The sequence below is a fragment of the Sorex fumeus genome, unplaced genomic scaffold, assembly GCF_029834395.1.
Source record: "Sorex fumeus unplaced genomic scaffold, SorFum_2.1 ptg000037l, whole genome shotgun sequence".
In the NCBI taxonomy this organism is placed as follows: Eukaryota; Metazoa; Chordata; class Mammalia; order Eulipotyphla; family Soricidae; genus Sorex; species Sorex fumeus.
Genome location: NW_026606094.1, coordinates 62342206 through 62361530, shown reverse-complemented (window position 1 = coordinate 62361530; position 19325 = coordinate 62342206). Strand labels below are relative to the sequence as shown.

At 36.2% G+C, this 19325-nt stretch overlaps 1 protein-coding gene across 1 annotated transcript in view; it reads right to left on the bottom strand.

Annotated features, from left to right (window-relative positions):
- Window positions 1-19325, bottom strand: part of ITGB8 (integrin subunit beta 8) — a 100850-nt gene that overhangs the window by 8724 nt on the left and 72801 nt on the right. Inside the window, exons 8-10 of the mRNA XM_056117986.1 lie at window positions 15365-15454; window positions 5877-6011; window positions 1498-1903 (exon numbers count right to left, since the gene is read on the bottom strand). Coding sequence (XP_055973961.1) covers window positions 1498-1903; window positions 5877-6011; window positions 15365-15454 — 631 coding nt within the window. The remainder of the gene's footprint in view (window positions 1-1497; window positions 1904-5876; window positions 6012-15364; window positions 15455-19325) is intronic.

The following is a 19325-nucleotide window of genomic DNA, read 5'->3' as shown; positions in this document are numbered from 1 at the left end:
GCACGCCTAATCCTAGCCAGCTGACCTGCGAACATGTGTTTTTATTCCCAAAGGAGACTAGTGAAGAAAATGCTTGTCAGTCTACAGTTTGTGCTCATAAGTTATACAGAAATAATTCAAAACAGATTCTCAACTATGCATGATCATATAAAAAAGCCAACATGGTGATTTTTGATATATCATTCTAAACAGAGACTGGGATTTTTGATGTATTAAAATGTCTATAACGCAGCTATTTAACTCTTTGGAGAAGTTAGCAGCTATAAATTATCTCAAAATTATTTATCGTCTCTGTCCCAAACAGGATTAGCTCTGATTAGCAGCCCTTACAGTTTTTTCTAAAGTCAACTATAATTTATTCTATTCATGATATCATGTACAATTGAATAAAATTCAGAACATAAAATATTCTGTGGACATAAGAGTTTGCAATTATATATGTAACTTACATAAGCAAATATTTAGTTTATACAAGGAAACTTATTTTGTATAGGTTTACTAATTCCTATATGCTTATAACAATTCGTCAATATTTGTTACTAAAGTGAAAACAATATCGTGTTTTTATAGTAAGTGCATTTAGCACACTGTGATAGAAAAGCAAACCTGATTTATTGAAAAACAGTATTCCATAATATTTTCAAAAATGGCATAGGTTTTCTGGAATCTATCCTCTAGGTGGCAGTAAGATGAATTAACCAAAGGGACATTGATAGTTTGGGTTGTTTTTTTTTCCCCCCAGTTTTATTTCTTTAATTAATTAATTAATTATTGCTTTTTAGATCACACCCGGCAATGCACAGGGGTTACTCCTGGCTCTGCGCTCAGGAATTATCCCAGGCGGTACGCAGGGGACCATATGGGATGCTGGGAATCAAACCCAGTCAGCCACGTGAAAGGCAAATGCCCTACCCACTGTGCTATTGCTCCAGCCTTCCAGTTTTAAATTTGGACCATATAGGGCCTCTGAGACTAGACTGGATTACATATTAAAGCAGTACTTTTGAATAATGCTCTCCTTTGACAATTCAGTTCTTGGTGGTCCAAAACTAAACTGAAGAAATGTAAATTATTACAAACCTACAAAAATGCATTAAGAATTTTCCAGTGAATGAAAATGTATTTTTACAGCTCATTATCCTTGAGCAAACTTGATGGGGTGACTATCAGAATGAATCAGATTTTTCTGGAATAAACCTGTCAGACATCATCAGTCATTTTCATTTTCTGGTGTGTATTGTGTCCAAGGTCAAAAAATACTTGAGAATTATAACTAATTTGGGGTTTTCATTTTCAAAAATCTCCTGCACAAAATAATTTAAAATATTCAAGCCATGTGTAAATTTGCCTCCCATGCCTATCTTCACAGACTGAAAATTTAGAGTGAAAAAAAAATCTGACTTAGAATTGGAAATTATAAGGTGTGATTTAAAGATATTTTAAACTATATGTGAGCTTAATGACTAGTAAAAGATGTAATTATATATTTATACTTACCAGCACACAGATTTCCATGGTGATAGGGACAAGAAAAGTCATCTTTTTCACAGTATTTTCCATACACTTTTCCAAGTTTAATTTTGTGACATAAACATTTCCCGCAAATACAGACTCCTCGACCGCTGCAAACAGGTTGATCCTTGTGTGACTTGCAGCTTTCAGAAGGAAATGGATCTTCGTGAATGTGACATTTATTTTCGTTACACTGGAAACACCTGGAATCTAGAAAAGTTTCATCCACACACTTTCTTTTGGGTCCTCTGCTGTCATCACACCGACAGCTGCAGCTTCTGTGTACATGAATTTTGGTGGTTTCATTGAAACCAATAGGTTTGATTACTGCATAGCTTTTTCCTCCTGTGACATCACATTTTTTCATGGTAACTGTTACATTGAAAAGAATCTAAATTGGGGGGTTGAAACAAAAAACATAGAACTTAGTTGTTCTAATTACCAGCATTGTATTTCTTAATGACATTCTTTAATATACCATCTTTAGAAATTGATACTATCCGTAAAAATGCTCATGTATACTTTCAAATGTAAAATATAATATCCTTTTAAAATGTGATTTATTTTTTATTCAGCAGTTAAAGGATGCAATTATTAATAATTTCCCATATTTTAACATTACATAGACATAAATACAAGGTATAAAATGTTTAATTCACTTCCAATGATTATGTTTATCAATTGATTTCTTATTAAAATTTACAGAGAATAGATTGTTTTCTACATTGTCTTTAAAATCTGAATCATTGAATATTGTCAGTAAGGATATATTAAATTAACCAAAGATAAATTGTTCTACTAGTTTAAAACACTCATTGCAATGCCCAAAAGAGCAGTTTTGCTCCTGTTTTCTAGGGTCCAAGTAAAGTTTTGGAGTTAAATTTTATTTTATACACGGTGCTAATGAAGAAAAAGATGAGGATTCTTCTGAGTTACTCAAAGGAAAAGAGTTAAGGCTCTTGCTCTTACATCTTAAATACAAAGTTGTATCTGTGTCACAGTAAAATTATAGACCAGAATTAAGGCGCTGCATTGAATATAATTAATTTTCTTCATGAGAATAGAATTTCTTCTGAAAAATTTTTCTTTTTTTTAATTGTACAATTTGGTTTGTTTAATATACATATATATTTTAAGCCACCTATGATTTTTAGATACATTAGCAAATAAAATCATCTCTTTTCATACTGGATTAAGATCTATTATAACAAAAATAATTTATGCTAGGATTTTGAGTTGGGATGTACCATATTTGCTTGTTAAATCTTAGAATCCTAAGACCCTTTATCTCTTTCAGTACTCTTTTTCCTTCTATAAAATAATGTCCTATAACTTTAGAGATGAAAGGGAAAAACCTATTGGACAACCATATTCAGAGATAAATAGGGTTAGAGATAAATATAGAGATTAATATTTTTATAGATATCACATATATTTTTATATGCATGTATACATTGCAAATCGCATGTATGAATCCCCAACAAAATTTATATACTATGAACCGCCCAAATGTCTACACATGATTTAAAATATAAAAATTTAAGCTTTTATATTTATATATGTAATTTTTTTTGGCTTTTTGGATCACATCCGGCGATGCACAGGGGTTATTCCTGGCTCTGCGCTTAGTAATTACCCCTGGTGGTGCTCAGGGGACCATATGGGATGCTGGGAATCGAACCCGGGTTGACCACATACAAGGTAAATGCCCTACCCACTGTGCGATTGCTCCAGCCCTTATATGTATGTAATTGGACTAGATTGTTTTATAAAATTAAAATTAGGATAGTTGATTTTTTTGTCCTTATGAGTGTTAAGGTTTCTGAAAAATAAAAGAACATTAAGAATTAATAGATGTGTAGCATAATGTGTTTGTTGCCAATAACAGGAGAACAAAACTTGAAACATGTATATGTAAAAGTACCTATGTCTACTACTGAGAATCAAACTGTTTGTATTACTCAGTGGAATATGAGAAAAAAGGCTGACCAAAGGACAAGAGATGTAAAGATTTATTTAAGACATAAAGAAAATCATTTTGCAAAAACTGAATTTGAAAGGAAGAGCTATTTCTAAGAGGACATGCTTTCTCAAAAAGAAATAGGCCTGGGGCTTGAGTGATAATACAGTGGAAAGGTAATTTCCTGGCACTCCATATAGTCCCTTGAGTGTGTCAGAATGAGTGCTGAGCAGCCAAAGAGTTAAGAGCAAGCTCTGAGCATTGCCAGGTGTGAACCAAAAACAAAACAAAAAAACAAACAAAAAGGAACGAATGAAACAGTGCTACTTTTTATTAGTACAAATTTTCTTCATATTTAATAGAAATCAGTATGTTTTAAATAAACAAGTGTACAATGCTGTTTGATCAAAACCCCAGGCATGATAATGGTGGTGGGGCTTACAGAATTAGAAACTAGCAATAATTCGTTTAAAATAGAAAGCTTATTGGAACAATTATTATTTTAAATTTGCTAAGATTAAGAAATATATTCAAACCAAAGGAGAAGGAAGATTTTTCTGTGTTCAATCTTAGAACCCTAAGACCTTTTATCTCTTTTAGTACTCTTTTTTCCTTCTATAAAATAATGTCCAGAGCAAGGCAGGTAGGGCGTTTGCCTTGCATGACCCAGGTTCGATTCCTCCGTCTCTCTCAGAGAGACTGGCACGCTACCGAGAGTATCCCGCCCATACGCTAGAGCCTGGTAAACTCCCCTTGGCATATTCAATATGCCAAAAACAGTAACAAGTCTTGCAATGGAAACGTTTCAGGTGCCCTCTAGCAAATCGATGAACAACGGGAGCACAGTGCTACGACACTGCTAAAATAGTATATAACTTTATAGAGGTGAAAAGAAGAAACCTCTTGTCACCTACACATTTAAAAATGAGGTAATTAAAACAGAAGTAACTGACTCAACTGGAAATCAATTCATCCAATAAGAATTCCCTTTGATAGTAGATTTCTGTGTATTTGCTCTCTGTTATGCCTATCCAAGTAGAATCCCTAGCTCCCTGCCCTGTTTCCTGATGATACTATAATCTGGGCTTTACTTTTTTTTTTTTTTTTTTTTTTGCTTTTTGGGTCACACCTGGCGATGCACAGGGGTTACTTCTGGCTCTGCACTCAGGAATTACTACTGGCAGTGCTCAGAGGACCTTATGGGATGCTGGGAATCGAACCCGGGTTGGCCGCCTCATGTTTTGAATCTTATCTCCTTTAAGCTAAATGATGTCACTTCTTTTTAATTGTTCTTAAATTTCCCTTCCTCCTCCTTAATCATTATGAATATATAGGGGGAATCATAGCATAAAAGATTTTATAATTTTAGTCTATCAACTGGGTTGGAGCGATAGCATAGTAGGTAGGGGGTTTGCCTTGCACGCGGCTGACCCAGGCGACCCGGGTTCGATTCCTCCTCCCCTCTTGGAGAGCCCAGCAAGCTACTGAGAGTACTCCGCCCACATGGCAAAGCCTGGCAAGCTACCAGTGAAGTATTCGATATGCCAAACACAATAACAAGTCTCACAATGGAGAGATTACTGGGCCCGCTCAAGCAAATCAATGAACAATGGGAGGACAATGCTATGGTGCTACAGTCTATCAACTGTCCCTTCACTCTCATTCTCTTCTATGGATTCTTTTATTTTACATCACTTTGAAAAAATTCAAATTTGAATTAAAAGTTATCAGTGAACCACGTTGTGTTTGAGATATGATTTTTAAAACTGTAATGACTGATACCTAAATTTAAAGTTATCATTAAATAAGCACTTGATACAATACATATTTTATTTGAGAGTTAAAATAAATAGGAATCTTGAGAAGATCCAAGGAATTTATTTTAAAGTGAATAAGATTCATGGAGACAGTAGCAAAAAAAGATTTTTAGAATGGCTTATGTTTTGTGTAACATGGCATGCTAAACAGCTTCCTTTGTTTTATCTTTTTGAACAAATTAAAAAAATAGGAACCCTGATTCACAAATGTGTTCAAAACACTGTTCCAAGACCAATCCCACAAGCAGTATCAACTTCCTTTCACCATTATCCCCAGGTTCCCTCCTACCTCTAGCCATTTAAAGTTGAATTATTGTAAGTTGGGTCCCATGCTTGCTGCATATATAGTTCCGTGATTTATACTTATATATACCAATTTCATACCTCTACACCATTGATGTATCAAAGGCCCTGGACTCTTTCGCCTGTTAACTTCTGTTCACCTTCTTCTTATTTCCCCAGTTCATTTCTCATCCATGGTCTTGTCATTCCTATAGTCTAGAACCAAGGTTTTTTTCACCTTTGGTTCTGTTCATTCTCTGGTCATCTCTTTTTATTTTAAATAGAAAAATTGCTCATTCACATACCTCATCATTGCTTGTTACATTCCGGCATCCCTCTGTCCCTGGTTTTCTGGCTCCATCTGGACAGATTGCAGTTATATTAAAATAGACACCTTTTACCTGGTTTTCCACCTGAACTTTGACTTCTGAAATGAGTTTCTGCAGAGACATTATTTTTAAATTACATACAATATAGCAGTTTAATGTAAGCAGTTGAACAGTCAAGCTATTAAATAATTTTAGATTTAATTTTTTTTAAAATTTTTTTCCCTTTATTTTATTTTTTAAAGTTGTAGATTTACAATTTTTTGTGCTTTGGTTTCAATTATACAATGATCAGATACCCATCCCTCCACCAGTGCCCATTTTCCACCACCATGGATAATATCCCTCCCACCCCCATCCCCCCATCCCCCCTGTCTCTGTGGCAGGGCAATGCCCTGTGTTCTCTCTCTCCTTTTGGGTGTTGTGGTCTGCAAAAGAGGCATTGAGTGGCAAACATGTTCAGTCCATAGTCTACTTTCGACATGCATCTCCCCTCCTGGGAGGATCCTCCAAACATCCTTTATTTGGTGCTCCCTTCTCTATCTGAACTGCCCTTTCCTCTAGGATACCCGGCTGGCCTCTAAGTTATGGAGTAATCCTCCTGGTGCTGATCTCAGCTATTCTTGGGTATTAATCTCATACTTTGTTACTTTATATCCCCCAGATGAATGCAATCTTTCTATGTCTATCCCTCTCTTTCTGACTCATTTCGCTTAGCATGATACTTTCCATATTGTACCACTTGTATGTAAATTTCATGACTTCATCTTTTCTAACAGCTACATAGTACTCCATTGTGTAGATGTACCAAAGTTTCTTTAACCAGTCATCTGTTCTTGGGCATTCAGGTTTCTTCCAGTTTCTGGCTATTGTAAAGAGGGCTGCAATGAACAAACAAGTGCAGATGTCACTTCGACTATACATTTTTGCCTCTCTGGGATATATTCCCAGGAGTGGTATTGCTGGGTCAAATGGGAGCTCAATTTCTAATTTTTTGAGAATCGTCCATACTGTTTTCCAGAAGGGCTGAACCAGTCGACATTCCCACCAACAGTGAAGGAGTGTCCCTTTCTCGCCACATCCACGCCAGCATCGGTTGCTTTTGTTCTTTTGAATGTGGGCCAGTCTCTGAGGTGTGAGATGGTATCTCATTGTGGTTTTGATCTGCATCTCTCTGATGATTAATGATGTAGAGCATTTTCTCATGTGCTTTTTTGCCATTCGGATTTCTTTTTTGAGAAAGTTTCTGTTCATTTCATTGCCCCATTTTTGGATGGGGTTGGATGTTTTCTTCTTGTGGAGTTTAACCAGTATTTTGTATATCCTGGATATCAACCCCTTGTCAGATGTGTATTCGGTGAATATCCTTTCCCATTCTGTAGACTGTCTTTGTATTTTGGTCACTGTTTCTTTGGAGGTGCAGAAGCTTTTTAGTTTAAGATAGTCCCACTTATCTATCTCTGTTTTCACTTGCTCGGCCAGTGGCGTGGCATCTTTGAAGATACCATTAGCTTCAATGTCATGGAGGGTTTTGCCAACTTTATCTTCAATGTACCTTATGGTTTCTGGTCTGATGTTGAGGTCTTTAATCCATTTTGATCTTACTTTTGTACATGGTGTTAGGCAGAGTTCTGAGCCTATTTTTTTGCATGTAGCCGTCCAGTGATGCCAACACAATTTATTAAAGAGGCTTTCCTTACTCCACTTCACATTACTTGCACCTTTATCAAAGATTAGATGAGCATATGATTGAGGAGAGATGTCAGTGTATTCAACCCTGTTCCATTGGTCTGCAGTTCTGCCTTTGTTCCAGTACCATGCTGTTTTAATTATTACTGCTTTGTAGTACAGTTTGAAGTTCGGGAGATTGATTCCTCCCATTTTCTTTTTCCCAAGAATTGCTTTAGCTATTCGTGGGGGCTTATTGTTCCATATAAATTTCAGGAGTGTTTGCTCCATTTCTTTGAAGAATGTCATGGGTATCCTTATAGGGATTGCATTGAATTTGTACAATGCTTTCGGTAGTATTGCCATTTTGACAATGTTAAGTCTCCCGACCCATGAGCAGGGGATATCTTTCCATTTCCTCATGTCCTCTTTTATTTCCTGAAGTAGCGTTTTGTAGTTTTCTTTGTACAGGTCCTTTACTTCCTTAGTTAAGCTGATTCCTAGGTACTTGATTTTCTGGGGCACAATTGTGAACGGGATTGTTTTTTTCATGTTGCTTTCTTCTCTCTCACTGTTTGCGTATAGGAAAGCCATGGACTTTTGGGTATTGATTTTATAACCTGCAACTTTACTATACGAGTCTATTGTTTCTAGGAGTTTTTTGGTGGAAGTTATTGGGTTCTCTAAGTAGAGTATCATATCATCTGCGAATAGTGAGAGCTTGATTTCTTCCTTTCCTACCTGAATGCCCTTAATACCTTTTTCCTGCCTAATCGCTATTGCAAGTACTTCCAGTACTATATTGAACAGCAGTGGAGAGAGTGGGCATCCCTGTCTCGTCCCTGATCTTAGAGGGAAGGCTCTCAGTTTCTCCCCATTGAGGATGATGCTTGCTGTAGGCTTGTGGTAGATGGCTTTAATTATGTTGAGGAAGGTCCCCTCTATACCCATTTTGGCTAGGGTTTTCATCATAAAGGGGTGCTGGATCTTATCAAATGCTTTCTCTGCATCTAATGATATGATCATATGCTTTATATCTTTTCTTTTGTTGATATGGTGGATTATGTTGATTGATTTCCGAATGTTAAACCATCCTTGCATCCCTGGGATGAATCCTACTTGGTCATAGTGTATGATCTTTTTGATGAGTAGTTGGATTCTATTTGCTAGTAGTTTGTTGAGGATCTTTGCATCTGTGTTCATCAGGGATATCGGCCTGTAATTCTCTTTCTTTGTGGTATCTCTGTCTGCTTTTGGTATCAGTGTGATATTTGCTTCGTAGAAACTGTTCGGAAGTGTTTTTGATATTTCAATTTCGTGGAAAAGCTTAAAGAGCATCGGGAGTAAGTCCTCTTTAAAGATTTGGAAGAATTCACTAGTGAATCCATCCGGGCCAGGACTTCTGTGCTTGGGGAGACTTTTTATTACCATTTCAATTTCCTTGATGGTGATAGGTCTGTTCAGGTATTCCAGGTCTTCTTGGTTCAGCCTTGGGAGTCTGTAGGAGTCTAGGAATTTATCCATTTCCTCGAAGTTTTGATGTTCCGTGGCATAAAGCTTCTCAAAGTACTCCCTGAAGATCCTCTGAATTTCTGTGGTTTCTGTTGTAATGACCCCCTTTTCATTTCTGATTCGGTTTATTAGGGTTTTCTCTCTCCCTTTCTTTGTGAGTTTTGCTAGAGGCTTATCGATCTTGTTAATTTTCTCAAAGAACCAGCGTTTGGTTTCGTTGATCTTTCGGATTGTTTTTTGGGTTTCCATCTCGTTAATCTCTGCTCTGAGTTTTATTATTTCCTTTCTCCTGTTCGGGTTGTGCTCCTTTTTTTGGTCCTTCTCCAAGCTCTTAAGGTGTGAGGTTAGGTTACTTATGTGTGCTCGCTCCTCTTTCCTGAGGAATGCTTGTAGAGCTATAAACTTTCCTCTTAACACAGCCTTTGCTGTGTCCCATAAGTTTTGGTAACTCGTGTTCTCATTTTCATTCGTTTCTAGGAATCTTTTGATTTCCTCTTTGATTTCCTGTCTAATCCACTCGTTGTTCAATAGTGCACTGTTTAATTTCCAGGTGTTTGATTTAGTTTTCTGTTTTTGTGTGTGATTTACTTCTAATTTCAGCGCACTATGGTCTGAGAAGATTGTTGATACAATCTCTACCTTCTTAATTTTATGGAGGCATGTTTTGTGGCTCAGCATGTGGTCTATCTTGGAGAATGTTCCATGTACGCTTGAGAAGAATGTGTATTCAGCTTTTTGTGGATGAAGTGTCCTGTATATATCTACTAAGTCCCTTTCTTCCATTGTTTCCCTCAAATGAAGTATGTCCTTGCTAAGCTTGAGTCTGGTTGATCTATCAAGAGGTGACAAAGCAGTGTTGAAGTCTCCCACTAGTATTGTGTTGCTATTGATGTCTTTTTCCAAATCTATGAGTAGTTGTTTTAAGTACTTTGCTGGTCTCTCATTAGGTGCATATACATTTATTATTGTAAGTTCTTCCTGTTGTACAGATCCTTTGATCAATAAGAAATGGCCTTCACTGTCTCTTATGACCTTCCTCACTCTGAAATCGATGTGGTCTGATATAAGGATGGCTACCCCAGCTTTTTTATGGGAGCTGTTTGCCTGTAGGATTGTTTTCCAGCCTTTGACTCTGAGTCTGTGTTTGCTTTGACTATTGAGATGCGTTTCTTGCAGGCAGCAGAATGTTGGGTTCAATTTTCTAATCCATCCTGCCACTCTATGTCTTTTAATTGGTGCGTTTAGCCCATTGACACTGAGAGAGATTATTGTTATGGGATTTTGTCCCATTGTTCTGTTAAAATTTGGTGTATTTGAGGGGCCTTTCTTGCCTTAAAGTAGCCCATTTAGTTGTTCTTGTAACCATGGTTTTGAGTCTATGAAGTTCCTGAGCTGTTGTTTGTCTGTGAAACTGTGTGTTGTTCCTTCTATTATGAATGAGAGTCTTGCTGGGAAAAGTATTTTTGGGGAGGCATTTATTTCAATGAGTCTTTTTACTATGTCCCACCACTGTTTTCGGGCCATGAGGGTTTCATCAGAAAAATCAGCTGTGAATTTTAAGGATGCTCCTTTGTAGGAGATTTCTTTCTTCGATCTTGCTGCTTTCAGAATTTTGTCTCTGTCTAAGGTTTTGGTCATTTTGATCAAAATGTGTCTTGGGGTATTTTTATTCGGATTTCTTCTAGCTGGTACCCTTCGGGTCTCCTGAATGTGGTCACAAGTTTTCTTCAGCTCTGGAAATGTTGTAGCAATGATTTCTTTGACAGTTTCTTCTTCATCGAGGTTTTCTTCCTGTCCCTCTGGGACTCCAATAATTCTTATGTTACCCCTCTTGGCTTCATCACGATCTTCTCTTGCCATCTGTTCCCGAATTGTGAGTCTCTTTTCCATTTTCTGCTCTTTTCTGGAAAGTCTCTGAACTTCATCTTCGAGCTCACTGATTCTGTTCTCAGCGGCTGTTACTCTGCTGCTGAGGCCTTCCACTGAGCTTTTCAATTCGCCTACGAGATTTTTCAGGTCTGACATTTCTGATTGCATTTTCCTCATTTCTGCCTTCAGATCCTCTTGTCTTCTATTGGCATTGCTTTCCATTGTTTCTTTTAATTCCCTAAGCATCCTAAGTAGCTCCCTTCTGAATTCCTTGTCAGAGAGGTTGTCTAACACTACAGTACTGTTGGTGTCATCTGGGCTGGACTCTTCAATATGAAAGTTTGGTGGACTTTTGCGTTGCTTTACCATTGTGAGAGGTGTGGTTTAGTCCTTCACGTTCACTGTTACTATTCTCCTTGATATGCAGTGTGAGTTAAGATAGGCTTATGAGTTATTGGCTACTGTGTTTCTAGTGGCTGAGCTTAGATTTAATTTTTAATGGAGTCAAAATCTGCTTTTATGTAAGTATGAATAAAATTTCTACATAATGACCTGAATATATGGAATACATAAAAATACTGAACTATAAAAATATTGAATTACATTACATATATTATTTTTCACTCATTTTTATGATGGATTTTGATCATGCCAAAAGTCACTCACCTGTATTACAAAAATAATTATTTTAAATCTGGTAAATATTTCTTAATAAAATTTTAGTAAAGCATTGAAAACACATGTATAATCATGGCAGTTTAAAAACAAACATGCTTCTGACATAGCTGTTAAAGAAGCATTTTAGTTTCAAACACACTAAACTATTGTGAAAGCTAAAGTGTGTTTTACTGATAAAATTTAAAAACTAAACTTGGTGGAAGTCATGTTTAAACTGTAGGTATAAGAACAACTTGTAGTTACAATCCTAGATGTTTTCTAAAATTACTAGGATTTTTCCAAGTCCTTGGTGATTGTTAATGTAAATCAAATTTATTCTAATGTTTTCTACCATAATTGGGCTCCTTACCTGGCAGAAAATTTTTTTATACATTTATAAATTCATTCAAAAACATCTATATGGTGCCTATCATGTATTAAGCAGAAATATAGTATGCTATTATATAACCATATATATATATATTTAACATATAAGAGGTTAAGTATAAGGGGCTGGAGCAATAGCACAGCGGGTAGGGCGTTTGCCTTGCACGCAGCCAACCCGGGTTCAATTCCCAGCATCCCATATGGTCCCCTGAGCACCGCCAGGAATAATTCCTGAGTGCATGAACCAGGAGTAACCCCTGTTCATTGCCAGGTGTGACCCAAAAACCAAAAAAAAAAAAAAAAAGAGGTTAAGTATAATAAATATTTTATTTCTATGTATTATATATATGGTACATAGAATTATTTTTCTACAATATATAAATTATATATAAATTATTTTTATGTACCATATATGCATATATGTGTATATATACACAGCTATGTGTACTTTATTTTCTAAAACTAAGAATCTTAGTTTTAGAAACTATGAGGTTTAGACTCATTTTAGTCTAAACTGAGTAAACTTAGTCTAGACTAAAATGAGTCTAAACCTCATAGTTTTAGAAACTGAGCAGAACTGTTAATTTACACTTCTAAATAAAAAGACTGGAAATGCTGAAGTATGTACCAAAGGTGAGTGGGTAGAAAGATATAAAAAAAAATTCCAGTGACTTCTAAATCTTTAATAAGTAATGTTTCTACCTCAAGTGTATAATTACAATTCTTATAATTAATAATTGACTTTGGATTTCTGATTGTAAATTCCACAACAAGATACTTCTTAATATTAGTGAATTTTGTTTGGATCAGGGGAGATAATATTACTGCATTCTTATTTCTGAGAGAGATCAAATAGTATAATCAATCTCGTAATTAAATAATTTCAATGAACCAACAGAAACTTCTGATGATAGACCAGAGGAAAACTCCTGGGGCCAGGGTAATAGTGCAGTGGGAAGTGTGCTTGGTATGGACTAGACTGACCTGGGTTTAATCTCTGGCACCCCATATGGTCCCCTGAGCACTATCAGTAGTGAGCCCTGAGCACAGCAGGTATGCTCTCCCCAGGAAAATAGAAGGAAATTAGTAGTGTAATGAGTGTTCAGAAATTATGCTTCTCTTAAAAATCTTAAACTAGTTACACTAATAATTTTTATATAGGTGAAAAGTACCTAAAGTTTTATCCATTTTGAGGATCTAGAAATTAAGCCAGAGGCCAATTTTTACTATTCTAATATCTAACAAATGCAGCAAAAATACTCATTTTTATGATTTATAATTATCCAAGAAATTGTGAATTGTTTTTGTTGTACTAGAAAGACAAAACAAAATTTAAATGACTTATGAAAATAGAGAAAAAATAATAAAACCCTAAACTAAGAAAACTATCTATAATAAGTTTTTGCTGTATTTTTAATGTTTCTCCCCCCATTGTTTAAGATTAAGAAGAACCACAGTAAGAATCACGTACTTGTTCTCGGCAAAAAAAGAACAGGAAACCATATGCTGCTGTTTTTCTTCCTATTGGTGTAGGTAAATTTATTATTTATGTATCTTGTTTGGTTTCATGCTATAAAAATGAGGTGACTTCTAACACTGTAAGCTCCTTCCCATTTTGATTCTTCCTTTTTCTTTTGTTGTTTAGTTTCATTTTGCTTTTGGTTTTTCCGCCACACCTGGCAGTGCTCAGGGATCACTCCTGGCAGTGTGTGTGGGGGGGCGTTATACATGGTGCCAGGAATAGAACTGGGAAAGCTGTAAACCAGGCACATCCCTTACCCTGGTACCATCTCTATAGCCTCTATCTTAATTATTCTTAAGAAAACGCTACTAGTGGAAATGAATTGTACACATCCTTGATTTTTTCTTGTAAGTTCTCTAGGCTTGCCTTTGGCCCTAATTTCTTTTGTAACACTAGAAAGAAATAGAATTAAGATTCTATTCTTTATTTCACCCAGTGTATTTTCAGATGCAGAAAAATTGTTGGCTTCCCCCAATTTCTTTTTGCAATATGTTTTCCTCTTAAAAGAGAAAAATTTAAATGTTATATGTCATTCATTTTTATCCTATGTCTATAGCCTTATTTTTCTTTCTGTAACTGAATTGAAGCAAAAGTTGTACTGAAAAAAAAATTCTGAGAAAAGTCATCTAAGATTTTCCACAAATGTTTGAGCATTTACACCGTTTGGCTATTGTATTAGGAAGGAAATCAGCATTTTGGAAAGTGGGGCTGTACCTATAGACCCTAATTCAAGGTAAGGTAAAGGTAAAGGTAAAGGCCCTCCCGTTGATCGTCGATTTGCTCGAGCGGGCCCAGTAACGTCTCCATTGGAGACTTTGTTGTTACTGTGTCTGGCATATTGAATACTCTCAGTAGCTTGCCGGGCTCTCCGAGAGGGGCGGAGGAATAGAACTCGGGTCGGCCATGTTGGCCGCTTGTAAGGCGAACGCCCTACCCGCTGTGCTATCGCTCCTTTTTTGGACATCATGTAAAACAAGAAAAGTGGGTGTTATTTCACAGGAGAAAGCACCTGGGGCCTGGAATCAAGGAAAGATATGCTTTCTGATTCTGTGTGTTTTGCTTGTTAACTGTTCCACTGTTTGTTAAATTGCTTAGTTTTTTTAAATTTCCACACATATATAGGAGAACTACTCCTTGTGGGATGTGTAGTAAATGTACAGCAAGTAGCTGTTTCTTAGTCTGATTAAGTTAGCATTTACTATAATGACAAGAATTTAACAGAGACTTTTATACCGGAATGACCTGTACTGAGAGACCAATGACCTAGGTTGAGAGAGCAATCTTTTCATCTCTCACCCTCTTCCACATACTGGAGACAATATACAACCATCAAATCAATAAATAGAGTATTTTTTCTGCATTTCTTTTTAATCAACTGGATTTGATAAACATGGTAAAATAACTGTCAATAATTTAGTGATTTTCCTAAGAGAATCCAGGCTAGTTTGTTTTTATCCGAAATGGTTATAGCTTTAAAAAAAAAGTGAATTTCTTACTTTATCTTTAGAAAGTATTGCATCAGGTATTATGAAATTTCTTGGTTATAAACTGAATTCTAGAGCTATAATTGAGTATCTCATTTAATGTTTTATTTGGAAGAAAATTTAGGTAGCTTCCAGTCCCCCTACATTTCCTGCTCATGAGACAAATGAGGAAAAGAAAGCTAAAATAATTTCCCCAAGGTATCACGACAAGTTAGCAGCAGAACCAGGATTATCCTCCAGCTTTTAATCCCTAAACCAATGCTCTTACCACCACTCTTTTTAAAGTGGCATGGTGCCAGTTTGTGCCTTGTCACAGAATTTGGGATTAAGGTATGTTTGAAAAAATAAAGTGCACAGTATATGCATACCTTGTAGGCTTCTACAACTAAATTATTGAGGTTTGCAGCCTTTGATTCAATTTCCCCAGCAATGGTACCAGGCAGGAGAGGTAGAAGGTCCTAGAAAATATCCAAAATTTATATAGTGACAGTAGGATACAATGCTTTAGTGAGCAACAAAACATTAAAATTCTTATCTTTAACAGTGAGCTAAATATGAATATATGAATAGAATATATAGCTGAATGGAACATATGAATAAGTTGTACATCATATGAAATATATAAGTAATCTAGGATGATAGGTCAAGCATATAATCTTGAATGGTAATGAGTATGTGGACTTGCAGTAGTATATGCACGTGACTTATATGGGACTATATGCACAGGTTTATCTGAGTTGTAGACCAAAGTAAGAACACAGAAGAAACTGAAGTGAAGGATACACATTTATAAGAAATCAGACTAAAAATTCTTAAAACTCACTTTACTGTTCAAAACAATGACCATCAAGTTCCTTTTCTCAACCAGCTATTTCTTAGCCGCTAACAATCTGGTCTTTCAGATAACAGGGAAAATGTATCACTTGCAGAAATTTAACAACTATTTATCTATTCTTATTAAGGTACTTGTATACCACTTTGGAGATGCTAAATTAGTAAGCTACCTATTTTTCATTCTTAAGGCTCTCACAGGAATTTAAAATGGCAATTTAAAAAAATATATACATTTGAATAAAAAATGTTATGTGTGTTGCAACAGATTTGCATAAACTCTAACAAGATGACCAGCAAGTAGTTGAGGGCTGGGCAACAGCTGTCAGGAACTGAGAGAAAAGGGGCTCACAGGCATTGAGGGAAGCACAACAAAAAGAGTTTGGAGAATGTGTGTGTGTATAGGAAGATAAGAAGCATGACTGGATGGAGAAGAGCAAGGCAGAGTAGAGTGGGGGTGAAATGAGAAAGACCAGGAGAGACTAGATGGCATAATTTGCCACATTAAAGAGTTGGTCCTCTAAATCAGAGGAAGGCATTTGAATACTCCCGGGAGTACTGTGGTCACACTTGTGAATTATGTAGGTCATCTTGGCAGGCAGGTGGAAAATGAGTTTGGGCAATGAATTTGAAGGCTATTACAACCCAGAAAGTGTTTGATGAAAATAATTCTAGGTAACCAAAATATGTGACCGCAAGGGCACACACAGGACTCTTGGATCTTGTCAGGCTTTCAGAGCCTGTGCTTTTTCATTCTTCATTCATTTAATAATAAATTTGGCATTGTGGTCTATCAGTCAGCGAAATATGTTTAGAAATGAGAGGGAGAAACAATAGAACTGATAACATCAAGAAACAATAGCAGAAAAAAGAGGCAGAAGCATAACTAAGAAAAAAACTCCACTATTAAGTTCCTACTGATTAAATACAGAATTTGGGTAGTTAGAAAATGGAAACTTCAGATGAAGTATACAACCACCCTGAATTTGCTTCTTCATATTTAAAAATGGGTATATTAATTATGCTGTGCTGAATTTTATGAGTTTTTAAAAGAAATGAAGTAATGTCAATAAACTCAGTACCTGTCAAGAGTAAATACATAATGAGTAGAGGATATTATCATCATCAGAAATGTTTGGGTCATTTTATTTGGCCAGAAGTCCAATTTTTAAGGATGTCAGTGGACGTTACACTTAAAAATTTAAATTATATGTAAATTTGGGAAAATAGGGAATTAAAGTTGCATTGCCAATTTCTATGGGAAGAAACTGTGTTATTAAAGTAATGTTTTCAGTTCTATTCCATTGATCTGAGGGTCTATTATCACTGCTTTGCAGTACACTTTAAAGTTAGGAAAAGTGATACTTCTAATTTTCTTTTTCCTAAGGATCGCTTTGACTGGGGAGGGGTGTGTATGAAATTCATGAATGTTTTATCTATTTCTTTGAAAAATGTCATGGGTATCCTTACAGGGAATGCATTGAATCTGTATAATACTTTTGGGAATACTGCCATCTTGACAATGTTAATCTTCCCAATTCATAAGCAGGAGATATATTTCCATTTCCTAATATCTTATTTCTTTAAGAAGTGTTTTGTTGTTTTCTTTGTATAGGTCTTTCACCTCTTAAGTGGATTCCTAGGTGCTTGATTTTCTGAGGTACAATTTTGAGTGGGATTGATTTTTTAACATCTCTTTCTTCTATTTCATTATTTGTTTACAGGAAAGCCATTAACTTTTGTGTGTTCATTTTGTAGCTTGCCACTTTACTACTCAACTCCATTGTTTCTAGGAACATTTTTCATAGTCTTTAGGATTTTCTAAATATCATCTGTCACATGTAAATAGTAAAAGCTTGACTTCTTCCTTTGCTATCTGGATTTCCTTGATATCTTTTTCTTGCCTACTTGCTATTGAAAGTACTTCCCTTCTATATTAAATAGAAGTGGTGAGAGTAGGCAACCTTGTCTTGTGCCATCTGCATGCCTATGTTCATTGCAGCACTATTCACAATAGCCAAAGTCTGGGAACAGCCCAAGTGCCTAAGAACAGATGACAGGATAAAGAAACTCGGGTATGTAGACACAATGGAATACTACTCAGCAGGAAGAAAAGAACAGATGACAGGATAAAGAAACTTGGGTATGTAGACACAATGGAATACTACTCAGCAGGAAGAAAAGATAAAGTCATGCAAATTGTTGCTCCATGGATGGATATGGAAAGTGTCATATTGAGTGAAGTTAGTCGGATGGAAAGGGACAGACACAGAACGATCTCTTTCATATGTTGGATGTGCAGAAACTTCATGAGAGAATAACCACGGCCAAAAGGCAATAGAAACAAGGAGCAGGAAAACAGTTCTGCAGTAGGAAGCCTGCCTCTGTAGTGGAGTTGGGGGAATGAATTAGGGAGAGGAACACTAGGACAATAGTGGAAGGGAAAAGTGCCTGCTCTAGAAGTAGGTTGGAGATGAGAGAAAAACTGGAGACATTGACTGAGGGAAGTGGAAACTAGTGAAGGGATTGGTGCTGGAACATTGTATGCCTGAAACTTAATAATGAATAACTTTGTAATTCTTAGTTTAGCGATTACATTTTTTAAAAAAATTATGCAAAATAAAGTAATGCTTTCAAACAATAAATGTGGTAGTTGGGTAAGCTTGTGGAGGGAATACCAGCCTACAGGAAAATAAAAACATATTAAAGTATTCATCGGGAGTCAATGGAAGAAGTCATCACAGTGTCATGGAAATAAAGAAAACAGATTGCAGGAAGAAAAAGAGGTAAGAAGACTATTCACAGAAAGCTATAGCAGGACATTGAAAAGCAGTCTGTGTGTCTGGAGTGGTGTGTGTTGGTTGGTAGTCTTTGGAACAGCCAGAGTGACATACTGTCTGTTCTAACCATGGTTCTGACCAAAGGATTCTGAACAAGAACAAGATTATTCTTTGTGAAAGCACTGATAGTGTTAGCCATTCCATGATTCCTTTCGTTCCTCTATTAAACCAAATCACTCTCTGTTATTCCCCAATCTTAGTGTTTAATAGGGTTATTCCCATGTGCCTGACTATAAGTGGAATTCTGGAAATGAACTATACGGAGTTGGAGTGTGAACTGAACTACTTTTCACCTGATAAAAACGCTCCAATATTACCATTTCATAGTACTATACTCCTAAAAGTGTCCACATTTGGTTCTAGATATTATAAACATGGAGTTTATAATTAAGAGAAAATAATGTGTATTACTTAACACAATATCAAATTTATAGTTGGCAAGCTATCGAGACTATCCCGCCTGCATGGCAGAGCCTGGCAAGCTCCCCATGCCATATTCAATAAGCCAAAAACAATATGACAGAAACAGTAACAATAAGTCTCACACTGGAGATGTTACTGGTGCCCACTTGAGCAAATCGATGAACAGCGGGAGCACAATGCTCAGTGCAATTCTACTAATTATAATGACCTTAGTGTCTTTACCATGGATCTAAGA